This window comes from Lucilia cuprina, chromosome 6, assembly GCF_022045245.1.
Source record: "Lucilia cuprina isolate Lc7/37 chromosome 6, ASM2204524v1, whole genome shotgun sequence".
NCBI classification, from domain to species: domain Eukaryota; kingdom Metazoa; phylum Arthropoda; class Insecta; order Diptera; family Calliphoridae; genus Lucilia; species Lucilia cuprina.
The window spans coordinates 38,977,953-38,995,991 of NC_060954.1; the positions used below are offsets into that span (position 1 = coordinate 38,977,953).

At 31.6% G+C, this 18,039-nt stretch overlaps 1 protein-coding gene across 1 annotated transcript in view; it reads left to right on the top strand.

Moving 5' to 3' along the window:
- LOC111687330 overlaps window positions 1-15,611 on the top strand; it is a 261,343-nt gene extending 245,732 nt beyond the window's left edge. The window contains exons 15-16 of the mRNA XM_046954490.1: window positions 772-934; window positions 10,365-15,611. Coding sequence (XP_046810446.1) covers window positions 772-934; window positions 10,365-12,118 — 1,917 coding nt within the window. The 3' untranslated portion in view covers window positions 12,119-15,611. The remainder of the gene's footprint in view (window positions 1-771; window positions 935-10,364) is intronic.
- The last annotated feature ends 2,428 nt before the right edge of the window (window positions 15,612-18,039 follow it).

Below are 18,039 nucleotides of genomic sequence, written 5' to 3' on the forward strand. Positions count from 1 at the left end.
ACAACATTTTTACGACAATTTAGAAGAATTTAAAATGTTCATTGTTACATACAGTTTTATCCATCTGCCCGTCAAGATTATATGTCAGACTTCTTTGGTATATTGGTTCATAGACTAACTAATAGATAAGCTCACAGAACGGCCTTTAGAATAGTTAATAAATTGGTTTAATAACTATTCTATTATTTGTCCATAGACTTGTCTATAGACTAATGAATAGAATTGCTTATAACTTTTCCTATGGCTTAGTCCATAAACAAATCTATAGACTGGTTCATGAACAACTTTATATACATATCATTTTACTAGTAGACTAGTATATAATTGGTCTAAAAATAAATCCTTAAACTAGACTAAAGATTTAAAGATTACTTTAGATCACTGCAAGTTCAGTTCAGGTTTTTGCTAAATTCTATTCCAATTCTAATTCAGGTCTAGTTCAGTTCTAGTTCAGTTCTAGTTCAGTTCTAGTTCAGTTCTAGTTCAGTTCTAGTTCAGTTCTAGTTCAGTTCTAGTTCAGTTCTAGTTCAGTTCTAGTTCAGTTCTAGTTCAGTTCTAGTTCAGTTCTAGTTCAGTTCTAGTTCAGTTCTAGTTCAGTTCTAGTTCAGTTCTAGTTCAGTTCTAGTTCAGTTCTAGTTCAGTTCTAGTTCAGTTCTAGTTCAGTTCTAGTTTGTTAAACTAGCAACGCATAAGATTTATTTATTTTAGTAATATTTCTAGTCTGTAGTGTTCTTTTTTAATAATTTTCATTTTTTACAAACTATTCCACAGGTTTATATTGTTTTACGTAGTGGTAAATCACATCAGGAGAATATTGGCATGGGTGCTAAGTCTTCCGGTGCCAAGTTTAATTTTCGTCCTCAAGTGCGCACTTTTGCTAATCCCAGTTCAGTGACAACATCAACCGTACCGGTAGCGGCTACAACATCTGCTGGTAAGTTTTTTTATTTAATACTATACCATCTACTAAATAAACAAAAAACTTAAATATCTACGTAAAAAAAATCGTTTTTAGGTAAAACAAAAAAATTGTTTGTAATCTTTAGTTAAATATCAGCATGTTTTTTTAAATATTTTATTTTTCAATTTATTGTTTACTACTTTTTATACGATATGTACTGTGTGTCATGGCAACATGCTGCTGGAAAATCTATATTTAGAATTTTTAAAAATAATTGTACCACCAAATCTGTAATAGTATATACTATTTCAAAGCAATATTATATTACGTGTGTTTGGCTAATATTTTTAGGGATTTATGACTTTTATTTTATGATTTTTTTTTCAATTTTTATGTGAAATTTTATCGAATAAAGCTATTAGTTTTATCTGATTTCATTCCTTGTTGAAATTGTAAGTGCATACAAAGGTACTTAAGTGAGTTTCCTAATTCCTTTATTATTATGACTTTTGTGTGTTTTTGTTGTAAAAACGAGTGTGTATAATGCACTATGAAACTAAAAAAGTATAAAAGCGCAAAACCTCAAGCTTAACCATGCTAAGAGGCAACTTGTGGTTGTCTTCTAAATTTAAATATTAATATTATAAAGAAACAAAAACTTCCTTTAAGTTTTCAAGTTTTTGCTATTGCAATCTCTCTGATCGAGGATTTGTAAGTAAAGGAATTTTGACGGCTGACCAGACTTCATATGTAGCACTAAGGGAACCAGAAGGCAGCTGTAGTTCCCACAAAACATTTATTGGTTGTATATAGTTTTAAGCCTAATGGCAGGAAGATAAGTTAGGTGATAACCTGTTATTATGGGTCGAAAGAGGGACTCTGATGTAAACGGTTTCACTTATTAACAGACGTAATCCCATTGATGTCCCCCCGGGTCATGTTTCCATTATGAAATGTCCATAATGGTATATTGCCATCCCGGGTTAAAGAGGTGCTACCAATACCTCTAGTCTGCTGGGACTATAAACTGGTGATGTCAAATGTATCCTTGGCTTCGCCTCGGAATCATTTGGCATAAGGTCAAACCAGAGCACCATACAATCTGGCACTACGGGTGGTCAGTTGTCCGCAGGACTACGTCCTGGCTGGTCAGTTGGTTGAGGTTCCTTCGGGATCCACGTAGTGGCTGTGGTTTTATACCCAAAATCAGGGGGATAGAATGTTGGTTATGTCATATACCTATCTCTTACCGTTCATGTAGTGGGACGCCGGTATATGCTGGGGAATTGTCAGGTCAGTATTCAATGGATGCCTGTCATCCAGTAGATCGATCTTTATGATAATGGGAATGGAACTGATGCTAAGATTGGTGAAATATCGGGAAAGTCTCCATATATTGGAGATTAGTATTGATTTAGTATGTCCATTTACGCTTCGGGGAAATTCTTCGGTGCTTTTGTCATCTCAACTGGATATATAGATACTATTTGTAGGGGCAATTATTGGAATTAATTGACTTTAGAAATTAATATTTCCTTTGTTACATTGATCGGTTCATAAAACAGGGATCCTGATCCATTTTGTTGGGTATTTCGGAATACCAAATATGACTCTAGGTGCTGTTTTGCCAAAACAAAAGAGCCGTCTCAGTAGTGTGGTTGCTCGGGCTTTAAGAGGTTAAGGAATGCACTGGAATGGTCATTAAATGATGGAGATTGCATTTTGAATAATGCAATTCTTTCATGACATCATAAGGGTGGTCACCTTACTCTTTGCCGGAATGTGCTCACGTAAAATGTTTCGACATTCATCCCATTGATGTTATTGCAAAGGGACTAGAAACGGGCGGAGCAACTAAGTTTTGTAGGTTATATACATAATTAGCCCATTGGCCATAAAACCTATTTTAAATGAAACTACGGGATTAAATATTCTCTTTAGGTTGGTTTTACTCTGTGTGCAGTTTGTAAAGGAGCAATGTCTTGATTTATTAATGTAGGTCGTACCTCGGCCCTACACCACTCTAGGTATACATATTTTCGAGATAGGACTTTGAAAAAAGTTGAAGATCGCCATTCCGTAGAGAGCTGCAATAGGATAGCTCGAAGATTGAAATTCAAAAAGATTGAAATCGTCTCCAGCACACTCGTTAATTAGAAAAGTAAATCTTTTGGGGTGCCCCCAAGAAAAGTTACTTTGGTAAACCTCCATCATCTTGATGTTATTACAATCGCGAGGAATATAGGTTGTACCAGTACCTACAGTTTACTGGTATTAGAGACTCGAATGTCGAATGCTTTAGGTAAATTCCTTCCTTGATGACCTAATTTTACGGTGATATTTTTTATCCATTGGGTATCCTTGAGAACGGTCTATCTATCCTTCAATGAAGAACTGATGTGGCATTTATTGTACACAAAGTGCTCAAGCTATCTAATCTCTTGCCATAGTAGCGCCATTGTGGAATGCCAGGCAGCATGGGCTCAAACCCAATGCACACCCCGACAAGGGAAAAGCAATCACTGGGAGACAAACCCCAACATTAAGTGAAATCAATCTTCCGGATATATCGTATGATGCAATTGAAGATTGCATTATTAAAAATGCATTCCCCATCAACCAATGACCCATTCCAATACATTCCTTAAACTCTTTAAGCCCGCAAAACCTACTGGGATGGCTCTGTTATTCGGCAACAGCAGCTACAGAAATAATTCGTAGTCCGAAATACCTTAGATATTGCACCAGAATCGCTCATTTATGAACTGATCTATGTGGAAAAGGATGTATTATTTTCAAAAGTCAACTAAATCATTTATTGCCCGGACAGTTATTCGCGTAGCAAAAGATTCCTACAGTACCGAGAAACTTCCCCCAAGCGTACTAAATCGGTACTTATTGTCAATATATGGAGACTTTCCCAAACTCTCATGATCATAAAGAAACACCGGTAGAAACACCGTCTACCGAACCAACAGGACCGCGATATTGTGATTCTTGCCACCTACATGCGATTCTTAAATTTTCTATTCCTCGAAACACTCTGATGTATAACATTACTGTATTGTATGAAGATAAAGATAGGTAAGGTTCCCTACTTCGTCGGAATATGTTTTAGGGTTTACTCTGTTCATGGCCTATCTCACCCCTGTGTGTAAGGAAACGATATTTTAGCTTATTTATGATGATTGTTCTTCTGTAGATGCTATTGCCAAATCAATGATGCCACCTCAGTAGTGTGTTTGGAAGTATGTTATGGGAAGAGTTTTCCGAAATCTGTTCAAAGTAAGCAAGTCTAAGGTTAGTATAATACTACGCATTCTAAGTGGACGCCCATCTAAACAAAATTAGACGTGTGGATTCAGATGAATGAAAAGCATATGGATAGTGAAATTCTAGAGCACTTTCTTTGCCACTGTCAGGTATTCATCGATCTTAGATCTAAGTATCTCGGAAGTGATTTTATTCCGAAAATAACATTCCTTACCAAATTTTTCTCTAGATACTATTGCCAAATCAAGAGGTGCCATTCCAGCAGTGCGGTAGTATGTATGTTGTCGGTAAAGTCTTCAGATATGGTTTTGATATTGGATGATATTCTGAAATTAGACTGCTCAGATAATTAAGAAAAGGGAACATTGACCTTGGTCAGTCATGCTTAATGATTGTCACCCGAGTGTACTTTACTTGCGCTACACACTGTGCTCATCAAGGACTGTTTTATTTTCTATGTTTTGATTTAAAATTTCAATTTATATAAAACTTTTCGAATCATAGTGCCAAGTCACCATTATTTTTGTATGTGTGTCCCCTTTTTTTGTGGGAAATTTAAGCTTTTTAGCAGTAAATAATACATGATCATTTCTTTTTGTTTAGTACTGATTTAAATCTTATTTTCTCCAGTTTTCATTTCACCCTTGCAAACAAAATTAAGTACTTTATTTGGAAAATACATACTTACTTACTTACTAACAACACCCTTAATAAAATATGAAATATTCATTAAACAATTGTTAAGAAATTTAACTTTATGACTGTCGAACTTACTCTTTAAAGAAAATAAAATACAATGGAATTAGGAAAGGGATTATACAAAAAAAAATCGTTTACTTGACATACCTTGAATTGAGATTTTATTGTTTCTTTTACTGTTGAACAAAACAAAAAAAAAACCCAAAATAAAGCAATATTTTTTATTGTGTGCTCTTTATCGTAAATAATGGTTACTTTTTAAACTTCTAATGTTTTATTGATAAGAAGAAATATAAATTAAGGATTGTATCTACTTTATACTTCTTAAATAACCTAAAGCTGATATAATTTTTTTAAAAGTCTGTTTATGAAATTAAAGGGAATTCAAAGGACTTTAAGTGAAGCAAGTAGAACAGTTGATTTGTACTCTTTCCACCACTATGGGTGGAAGAAAGTAATGACTTTGTGTTGCCGTTTCTACTATGTACAAAGTATATCAAGTCGATTTTAAGATGGGCATACAAATGATTTAGTGATGTGCGTCTAGGTTGAATTTGTCAACAACAGACAAACGGGCGGTCACAGACTGAGTATTTTACAATAAGAACTAAGTAAAAAGGAGCAATAATATTATCGGTCACATACGAAAAATGAAAATCAATACCCTCATAATTTTAGTAACCACAATTAATGTTATACATTTGTTGTTTACTTTTACAAGAATTTTGTAAATGTGAATGACATTTTTAACATTTTTCTCTTACTCCCCCCCCCCACAGAAAATTGTTTACTGTCATTCACAGACAACAATTAATCTTCATTGAGCTCAAATTATATGTTAACCTGTCCGCTATTGACACAAAATACTTATTAGTCCTATCAACGGGTTTCAGATAAATTTGCGGTTTTTACAATTTGATTACCAAATAATCATTGTATGTAATTAAAACATTGTGGCTTCTTTATGGTGATTTGCAACAAACTGCAGCCACATCAATTCGACGAGTATTTGTGTAATGTGTCAAAATACTAATACACATTTTTTAAAACACACACAATTATTTGTGTGTATTTAGTATAAAATATAAATGTATATGTGTTGTCAAACCATATAATGTTTAAATAAGTTAGAATGTTATACATAATATCCCAGTTAGCATTTGGAAGATTGTTGGTAGGGTTCTATAAATCAAGTTCTTTCGAATAATCGAACAATCGACTTTTTGTCGAAGAACGTCGAAGTCGACTATTTTGTTCCAAAAAAGTCGATAACTCGATTATCGTTTGTGAAAAAAGTCGAAAAGTCGTAACAAGTCGAAAAGTCGAAAAAAGTAGAAAAGTCGGAAAAAGTCGAAAAAGTAGAAAAGTCGGAAAAAGTCGAAAAGTCGGAAAAAGTCCAAAAAAGTCGTAAAGTCGGAAAAAGTCGAAAATTGACTATTTATAAAATACTTATAGTCGAAAAGTCAAAACATCGACTTTTCATATAATGCAAAAAGTCAAAGAGACGACTTTTAACTAAATGCAGAAAGTCGAAAAGTTGACTTTTAACTAAATGCAAAAAGTCGACTTTTAACTAAATACAAAATGTCGAAAAGTCGACTTTTCGTTTCAACTATAGAACCCTAATTGTTGGGTGATTAATCAGTAAACGGAGTCATTTTTAAATCCTTTTAATGACCTAAAAGTAATTAACAAATTGAGCGCTTAAAAAATGACTCGAAAATGATCCCTAAATATGATTGAAAACTGAATATTTAAAAAACAATAACATAATGTATATCAATCAGAAATTGATCATCCTGGTGTTTAAAATATGATGGTTTTAAAAACTTGTTTTGTGATCTTATTTCAAGCAGTTGGAAGATCTAAAATTGTTCCTTATGTAATTATTTTTATGTGTAATGAAATAGCTAAACTTACACTTAAAATGACTTAAAAACGATTCAAAAATGAGTTGAAACTAATTAGAAATACGGTTCAGAAAAGACTATTTTGAAAGAGTTGATATAATTCTCATTTCGTTTATAAAATTATATGTTAAGTTTTTGAATTTGTGTGATATTTATAAGGTCGATTTTTTGTCAAGGAAATTGTAATTATATTATGCTTTAACTATAATAATTTTGTATGTTTAATAATCTTCTACAGAAGATAGTTGGGCGACTAATACTAAGTCTAATTAATTCGAATTAATGTTTAAAATCTGATTTATTTGAAAAAACAATAACAAAGTGTATACCAATCATACATAGGTCATCCAGGTGTTTGAAATATGATTGCTCAAAAATTTAGTTTCTAGTTCGTGCAGTCAGAAGATCAACAACAGTTTTCTGTTGTATTTGTCTGTAACAAACATAAAAATTACTCAGAAAAGACTCAAAAATGACTTTAATATGATTCGGAAATAACTCAAAAAAAGATTTAAAAAAGAGTAATAATTGATCTTAAATGACTCATTTAGAAGTGTCGCTGTTAGGGCATGCTCAGAAAATGAGCGCATATCTGATCATTTTAATCGTGCAGAAGAGTCATAAATGACTCTAATGTGATCAAAAATTTCAAAAATGGTAGCTGGGATACATATGTATTTATTATTTATAAAACACAATGTGTCCATTTGTGATCCACTTTGGAGGTGAGAGTAGGATGTTTTCATAAATTCCAAAAAAAAGGAAACCTAATTGTCACAAATACTAAACAATAATTATATTGGGAAAATCATTAAAATTAAAAAAAAATCCTCAGTTAACTACGTTTTTATACCCTACACCATTTTAGTGGGGAGTAATCTACTAATCGGTTCAGAATCATTTTCTGAGTCGATTTAGATATTTCCGCCCGTCTTTCCATCCGTCCGTCCATGTAAACTTTGTAATTAAACTACAGGTCGCAATTTTGAATATAATTCAATGTAACTTAGTACATGATCTTCAATTGTGCCTTGGACGAAGCTCATTGAAAATGGTTAAGATCGTTTCATTATTTCTCCTAGACCCCATGCAACTGAACCCCCGAATAGGGCTTGTAAACCTTGTAATCAAACTACAGATTGCAATTTTGTAGATAGTTCAATGAAATTTTGCACATGATCTTCTATGATAACATGGACAAAGCCTACTGTAAATTGTTAACATCGGTCCATTATTTTACCTAGCCTACATACAACTGAAGCCTACATACAACTTGAACCTCGACAAAAAGCTACAAAAAGAAGTTCTATACAAGACTTTATAACTCTTATGACTCTTGCACTTAAATGTGTTTATTTTGACAACTAAATCACATTTTATTTTTATAAAAGGTATAGGATATTATATGGTCGGCCGCGCCCAACTATAATTTCTTACTTGTTAATTTAAACGAACGCTCTTAACAAACATTTCATACTCTATACTAGAAATAACAATAAATTTCAATTGTCTTTATTTGGCAAACAAAATGCAAATAAACAAATACAATGTTCGATTATATAATTGTTGACAATGACAATTCGTTTATAAATATTTAAACACAATAATATATCTGTTATTTGATTCAATCACATTTTCGAAATAATCAGCAACAGTCACACAATTACACTTAAAATAATCCATGATTAACTTTAACAAACAAGTTTTTTTTACAAAATAATAGAAGGATCAACTTTGTGAAAATCGAAGAAATAGGTCCAAAATTTTATATACCTCCAATTTAAATGTACTTATTGCGGGAAATAAATTTGTCATTAAAAATTTTGCTTTTATATAAAGAAATGACAATTTTTTTTATCGATCGCTTTATAATTAATCGTATCTTCCACACAATTTTAACCTTTGAAAACCACTTAATAAGACAACAATCTCGCAGTTGCTTGTTCCACGTCATACACACTACACTACTAACAGCCTTTACAATTATTTGGCAACTAATGATCTTCACTTAGAATTTTTTTCTTTCTTATTTGTGTAAAGAACAGTTGCTTGTCTTGAGTTTCCAAAATCACAAAAAAAAAGTGAGAACATTAAAAAAAATGTTTTAAATTATTTTTTATGCTATTCAGCAACATCAATGTTGATAAAAGAAGAAGTGCACATTGTGGTCTCATTTGTGCAAACTTGCATATGTTTTAAAATTTTATTGTATTTTTGCCGACACCGGTACGTATACGTGTTAATGATTTATTGATATTACATTATTATTAAGTATACGCAAATTTTTTTATGATTTTTGCGATTGTGATCCTAAAGATGAAGTTTGATCTTATATAAAAAAGGTAATGACTTTGGCAAAAACTAAGAGAAATGGTCTTTTTTTGTTGTCTGTATATGATTTCATTATTTCTTGTTGCACAAAATGTTTTCAAAACATAAATGAAAAAAATTAGTGCGGACTGTAGTTTGTTAACAAATTATAATCATTAGCTTCCCAGGCCTTCCCCCGGGGGCATGTTACCTTGGTAAAACCTCCACCTTGGTGTTATTGCAATAGCGGGAAATACAGGTGTTACCAACACCTCTAGTCTGGCCGGAACTATAAATTTGTATTACAGTCTACTGCCTGGCTTAGTCCTTGCATAGATTCAATAAGAGGTCGAACTGGTACTACGGATCCACGCCAGGTACACACAGCAAGAATTATCATTGTATAGGTTTTCTTTTTAAGATAATATCTAAGATTATTTTATAATGCCCGCCAAGTTTCGCCTATTTTCTATATATAGGGCTTTGGTTGATCCTCATTATGCCCAATCAAATACATTCCCTTTATACCTATTCTCAGAAATTTTGAAAAAATCCTACATTTAAAATAAACCTAAACAGTTTAGGACCAAAAAATTTACTGTAATAGGGTCTTCCGAGGAACAATAGGACCAGCGATTGAAAATCTTAATTGTGGTACAATATGTTTAACAAATTTTAGAGATTGGTCCACAGTTTACCCTAATGGACAGCTTATGTAATTATATCGTTAACTATAATTTCTTTACTGTGCAAATTATTATGTCAGTGTGCGTATGCATATTTAAGAACTGCAAACAGTCGTTGTGTATGTGTGTATGAAATATAAATTGAAACATAAATCAACCTAACTTATTAGAAATTAAATTTTCCATTTAACAGCATTTAATGAAAACTTCATTTTATATTTTAATTATGAGTAAGGAAAATGTGGTAAATACAGATGCAAAATTTCTAATTAGAAAGCAAATTATGTCTATTGATGTTTTTAGGTATAAAGTCAAATATGTATATGAAATTATTAAATTAACTACAAGAATTTAGTCACTCTTTGAAAGTTAGTTTTGATATATTTTATTGGAATAATAACCATCATCAGACATTAAGTAAAATGTCTGCAAATGACAAGTTTTATTTCATGTCTTCTATATAAACGAAATTCTTAAATACAATATATATTTTGCTTAAACTTAGGGTTTTTGAAAACGAATTTAATTTTTCAATGACTTGGAAAAATGTTGATGAATTTTCTTTTGTTGTCTTTTATTTAACAGAAAATAAACTATCAGACCAAGAGGCTTTAGAGGAAGTAAGACAATTGAGTATGCAATTGCAACGTATACAGGAAATGGCTCCACCCAAGGGTGTTGCTGTGATGACAATATCCAGTCTATTAGATGGTTTAAAAACTCCCAGTAGCATGGTGATGGTAGCAGCTGCAGCCTCCCAAGGAGCAGGAAGAAATCAATTAACTGTGCGTCCACAGAAGACGGAAGCGCTACCATTGCTTTCGTTGAATACAGAAATGCAAAAATATCAACAACTACAAGTGCCACAAAAAACAATGACGACGACAAACAATAATGTTGCCGCTGTAAAAACCACACCAGCCATAACATTGCCGTCCACCCAAGTAACAGTTACAACATCAACACCAACCAAGGCCATTACGGACATAGGACGATGGGAGGAAAAGGCTGTAAATACCGAAATAATAGGCAATTGTATATCGGAAGAAGAGCTTAAAAACCGGCAACAGCAACAAGAACATATCATATGTCGAAGTTGCTATGAGAAATGTAAAGATCAACTTCATCACACTGACACTTCCGCCAAACTCAATAAATGTCAAATTTTGGGTTCGCCTCAACAAGAGGGCAGTATTAGTTTTAAGAATATTAAATTGGATTGTATGTGCTCGCAATCAGATGATCTGGATCAGCTAACGGAACCGGAGCAACAAACAATAAGAAGAATAACAAAAAGAACGGCAGCAACAAATACACCACCCAGTACAACACGCAAAAGAGCAGTTCAAACAACAGCGCAACACACTAAGGATACTAAAGCCATTAGTTCTGTCAGTTTGCCCAATGACGAGAGTCACAGCAGAGCCACAAACCAAACCATTAGTTATGTAAGTCAACAACAAAAACAACAACAACAAATTTGTGATAATTGTAAAAATAAATTCAAAAGAAAAGAATCTTTTGGTAAAGCAACATTAGCAGCTGCCGTCACTGATAAAAAACAAAAATCTCAGCAGCAGCTGCAACAGCAACATAGAAAATTAAGTAGATTAAGCAGTAAATGTAATAAACTCATAGCCGATATTGAAAATTCCAAAGGAACAGCCGGCACAAAATCAATGCTAACCAATAAAACGGCAACAGGAGCAACAAAAGCAACGACTACATATAAAACTTCCACAAAACTACAACCACATGACTGTGATGAAGAAACACAATATTCCACCGATGATATAATTTTCTACACTACCACGGATACAAGCGACAGTGAAGATGACGAAGACGACGATGATGAAGATGTCGATGATGAAGACGACAATGAGACTGAAGACGATGAAAATGCCAATGCCATTAGGGACGATGATTTATCTTCCAGTCTTTCACACAGTAAAAGTGAATCACGGGTGCCACTAAAACTAAAGCCTCATACAGCCTCAATAGAACTCAAGTGCATATCATTGTCATTGGGCAATATAACAACTACCAGTGCGACGGCCACAACAGCATCCACGTCCTCTACTCTACAGCCAGAATCAATAAAATCCCAAAATGCCTTAATAGAACCAAACTCCACTACTATACAGGTGACAACAACAGCACCTCCAGCCTCTTCGACGTCTTCAACACAACAGCAACAAACGATGACTCAGTCACAACCACCACCACCACCAACAAATGGTTCCAATGGCGGCAGCAGCAATGGCAAAGCCAAACGTCCTGACAAGCTGGTCTTAAATTTAAATGATCGTTCCAAATTTACCAAAGAAGTATCTGTCTGAGGTAGTAAAAATAAACATTTTTGGTTTCAACTATTGTAAGACAATTATTAATTATTTTATATTACAATTATGTAAATTAAATTAAATTAAATTTAATTAGGATTTTTTGTATTAAGTCGATAATTAGATTAGGATTGAAGATGTTGGATAATTATAGAAAGTTTATGTTTTAAAGAAATTTTCAGTTAAATATGTAGGATGGAGAAATTTTCCCAGTTCTAGTTATAAAGCTTCATTACAATTTATATAAAATACACATTGGATACATTTAAGATTAACAAGTTTTTAATTGGGCAATCCACAATTGAATATGCTCTTGAAGAAAAGCGAGTTTTGCATCTGAAGGTATCGGGAATGCTTTTGATATTTTCAGAGGAACCATTATTATCTCGTTACTACAGAATATCGATATTATAATGGACAGATTGCCACGCGTGTTTCACCCAATCAAAACTATCTGCAATAAGTATCTACCTTCAATCCTATAGTCGGTCGAGTTACCAACATGGTTTTAAATTACACCAAAGTATTTATAATTTTCCAGTAACATCAATTGTCAAAGTATGTACGGATAGTTGTCAAATCAACAACAAAAATATAAAATATCAAATCAACAAAAAATAATAATGTGTTATCAAAGTGACAACACTATGTTGTCAAGCAGAATATTTTGTTGTCGACATTTAAACGATACCTTGTTGAAATCACATCGATTCATTACCGAAATAATATTAAGGGTAAATAAAATAAAATACGTTGTTGCAATGACAACGACAAGTTGTCAAAATTATAACGGTGGTTATCAAAATGATAACTGCAAAGTCAACTAGTTAATATAAAAGTAGACCATGTCAAAAATGATCAAACGAAATGTCTAAAAACATCACTTTCCTTTCGTTAGAAAGATACAAGAAAATACACCATCTTTCAAAAGGATTGCTAGTAGCTCAACTATACGAAAGCCCTACTGTCGGTCGTTATGTGCTGGTCGCTAAATACTAAGATTCAGTTTCAACTTCTCATTGTAATTTTGTATTTCTGTTTAAACCAAAACTATATTTCTGTATTTAATCGATAATTTTTTAATAAAGGAATGCATTTTCACTCCGCGCTTGATGATGTGCTTGGCCATTTTCACCACGTCATTTACATTATTGTCTAAAAAACAGAGTTTTCAATTAAAAGATATCGCTGAGTTTAGCCCAGCGTTTCTTTTTATATAAACAAGTTGATCATTTCGAAACAGATGAAACGTTAAGTGTTACCGTATTGTAAAAAGATGCATGAACATGGACTTTATATTTTTAAGGGTATAAGGTGAGGAGAAGAATGTAACTACGACTGATCAAAAAAAAATAATAATAATAATAATTCCCTAGCAAACATAAAAAAATAACTGTAAACCAGTTTCAAATCAGGAAAACTCGTGTAAGCATATTTATAACCAGTTATTTTTTGGCCATCGTCAAACAAAAATAAGTAGTTATTCACCCAAAAAGTAATTACGTACACTTTTTTCCAATATTATTTGCCTACTTACCGGGTAAGTAAAGATTTTGCTGGGGAAGACATGGTTTACGATTATTTTTGTTTATTAACGTCCTGAATTACATACGGCCATGTTGTGGATCATTTGCTTTCAAAATTGTAGCAAGGAAGTAGTTCTAATATTGGTCTTATATTGTTTACGTGGTCCTCTTACAAGACATCACAATGTTAAAGTGGAATATGTTTTTTTTTTCATTCATTTTCATTTAAGTTTTGGCCATTTCTAGTCCTTTGAGGAGTAATATTTACAGGCATGTGTGAAATGGTTTAATTTTTTGCATGGTTTAAACAAATTTCTCCCTCATACATTCTATGACATTCAAAAGCTACGGTCCTCTAAAAGATTGACAATTTCAATGTCATCAAAGAAGATTGATTCTGACTTTAATTAAGGATTCTCAGAAAAAAATTTAAAATTCTTCTAGTATACAACTCGAATTATATTCGGATAGTTTTGGACTAAACCTTTTACCTCACAATCATTATATATCAACAAATTTATGAAGTAAGAACGTCTATTTGGACTAGATTCTATGTTGGTCGATATCCTCTTAAGTAAGTGACTGCCTCTCATTCTTCATTAATGTTCGAAAGTACCGCTATAAGTTCAGAATTTTCTTTATGTAAGGTAGATTCCTTAGATATGTGTATTTCTTTCAATTTATTATTGAAATATCAATTTTCTCAAGGTAACAGAGAATATTTATATATTCAAAATTTTGCATTCTTTAAGTTAGATCTTTACGTTAGATCGTAATGAAGATTGTAATTACTTGTAATGTGTAATTCAAGTTTTGGAAATTACAATTACTTGTAATTAATCTTTGCCAATTACAATTACTTGTTACTTAGGTGTCACTTATTACAAATTACATGTTAGTATAAGGAACAATTCCACAATTACAAGTAATTGTAATTGACAATACTTGAATTACAATTAGAAGTGCATGTCATTGGTTATTGTACAATAACATTAACAATTGTTAATTGGTTGTTGCACAATTATAATAATAAGTAATTGTAATTGATTATTGCACTATTAGACGTAATTACATATTGTAAAAGCCAAAAATTTGCATTACAATTACATTTAAAATAGTGTAATGATTACTTTAATTAATTTTAAAAAATTTAGACTTATTCAGCAAAAATTTGAAATCTTTGTTAATTACAGTAGTTATTTCATACATTACTTGGTAATGAGTGTTCATTATCATCCACATTATTTTATTTAGCTGATAGGATTATTACTGGCATTGTCCTAATTGTCCAGGGCGTTCATTTAACAATTAGGGGATTTGTGATTCGAGACCTGCTAAATAAAGTAGATTTTTTTCAAAATGACATTCAGTAATTACTAATTAGTAACTAGTTTCCACTTGGTTCCAATATTACTTCCCAGCAAAAACTGGGTAATGGCTTTCAATTGTATTACTTATCTAACAACATACCTTTCAATGACAACTAGATATCGCCTGGATTACATAGGAGTAGTCTAATAAGGTCTTACTAATAATGTATTATATAAATACTTTTTAATTCATTAGTCGTCTTACCAGTAAAAATATAGAAGCTGTATAGGTTTTTTCGTGCGATTTACAATGATTACTTTTTCTAATTATTTGTAATCGTTTGTGCTTGCCTTCAATGTCATAACCCTGTTAAAATAATGACTTAAAATGCTATTGTGTAAGTAAATTTTAGCATTTTATCCCATTACATGGTAATGAATGTTTTTACTGGGTTTCTAGCTTATTAGGTAATGAAAGTTTTTGCTGGGTATATCATACTCATTTCATTATGTCAACTTTAAAAATATTTGGTAAAGTCTTATGTTTTGAAAAGACAATTTATAATTATTATGAAGCTTTTAATAGAACTGAGGAAAAGTTTTGAAAAGAAAATAATATTTTCAAATAATTTTAATATTTAAGTAAAAATTTATTATTTATTAAATAATTTTCTTCAACTATTAATTTTCATAACTATTATTTATAATATTACAATTAACACTTCTTTACCAATGAAAAATCCAGGTTCAGTTAAAGCAAATATTATAAAAAAAGAACTAAAATTTATGCAATTTGTAATGAGCCCCAAAGTGCATAAATTAACGAAATAAATTTCAATGAAAAGTATTACACAAAAAAAAAAGAAAAACTGAATAATATTTTACATTGTTTAACAAGTGTTGAAAAAAATTTCAAATGATTTAATTTTTAATATATCATTTCAGTATATTTTCTATAATTTATATGGTATAGTTGCTTTTTTTTGTTATTGATGAAAAAAAAATAAACAAAAAAATTTTATAGAAAAATTTGAAAAAAAACACAGAAAAATCTTATTTACAGGATTCACAGTTTAAAATCAACAACAAAGCATACTTTCAGGAATTTGCCTGAAAATATTTTTATTGTTGGTATTTGGTTTAAATTTTGTTGAAAAATAAAATTTATGTTATATTATATAAAATGTTTAAGGTATTTAAAATAAATATTGAAGAAAATATATAAAAATATATAAATTTTCAAATTTATTTAAATGAAATGTTAAAATTTGTATTTTCTAGATAAAAAATTACATAACCAAAAAACAATAGAGTGAGTTTTCTATTTTAAATGATATAATAAAATAATAAATTTTTCCTTTGAAAATTAAAATTAAATGTAAACATTTTATCACAAATTTTATGTTTAAATGTTCCACGTACAAACAATTTACACAAAATGCGAATTTCATTTAAAATTTTGAATAACACCCTATACTACAGTGTGTACCTATCACACCTACCAATCTGTTCAGTATTACTTTCTAAGTTAATTTATGTCTGTCCGTCTGTCTGTGTATCCATGTAAAGCTTGTGCGTACGCTACAAGTCATAATATTCAAGACAATTTGACAATTTGAAATTTGACACATGCTCTTCTTTTGGCCCAAGCACAAAGTCTATTCAAAATGGTTTGAATCGGTTCATACAACCGTATCCCCAAATAAGGCTTCCGAGCTCATAATTATGTTAAATGTTCTAATTTTTCAACAAAAAATATAAATAATACAGCAGATTTTTCCAATGATCATATGACCATAATCCCCATTCGAACTGTTCTTTAAACAATATCTATAAGATCAAAATTTACTTACGTTAATACAGGCGCGAATCTACGGAGGGGGGAAGGGGTGATTGAAAGGGAAATTCGACTCCAAAACCGAAATTTTTTCATACTAAATATTAAAATGAGGAAAAAGGAAAATAAATGAAAAAAGTCCCCCCTCCAAACACTCTAGCTGGATCCGCGACAGCATTAAAGGAGAATGTATAGTACATCAAATGCAAGAAAATACAAATACGCTACTATCGGTCCTGTTGTGCGCTACTTTTTATTAAAGAAAATATAGTTCACTGAATTATAATTTTTCAATGTTTAGAAACTCAGTTTCCTGGTAGTTTTTAAGGAATGATAACTACATTACTTCCAAGATACTTGAAACTAATTTCGATTAATAACTGACAGTGGCAAATAAAGAGCTCCACCATCCTCTCCACATGCTCTACATGCGTCTGAAACCGCAAGTCCAATTTTGTATAGATATCGTCGAAATCCTGTATGTCTTTGTTCTATTTTGAGAAAATGTCTCGCCTTGCTCTTATCAGGCATGCGCGGATCCATTAGGAGGGAAAAAAGGGAATTTTACCAAACCAACCCCCCCCCCCTCCAAACATCAGGGTTACACAGTATTTTTCCAAGAGGCCTTACGGAATTCTCTTATCCATAATTTAAATTCCGCTTTTGTTGCGTCGAATGGTTTTGGGTTTTCAGGGTAAATACCTCGATCTCCCTTTCGTTTAAAGCTGTTACATTCGCCATTCCGTTATCGACTAATCCCGAGTGGTCTGCTTGAATCTCTCTACCGAAATTTATAAGATTAAACTCATAGTAACCGCTCCCCATATATCCCCCTTTTACAAATTAAATTTTATTTTCGACGTTATTTGCGTTTAGTTTTATAAGTAAATTTTGGACATTTAAGTAATTTTCTAAAGGAGATTTTATATGAAACTAAGGATCAATTAAAGACCCAATTTTAGCGAAATCTAGGAAAATTATTATTAAAACTTATAATTGTTTCGCTTTAATTCGAAATACACAATCAGTTCTAATGCTCTTTATGGAGAGTTCTGTTATATGAGGGCTAGGTGAAAAATTGAGCCGATTTTGACAATTTTCATTAGACCTATATTATATGATTTATACAATTATCTTAAAAATTACAAAGTATAAAACGATTCTAAGCGGATTGATATACTTTAAGATGGATATATGAGGAATATTTTTGTACGTTACTAACATCAGCATAAATTTAATATACCC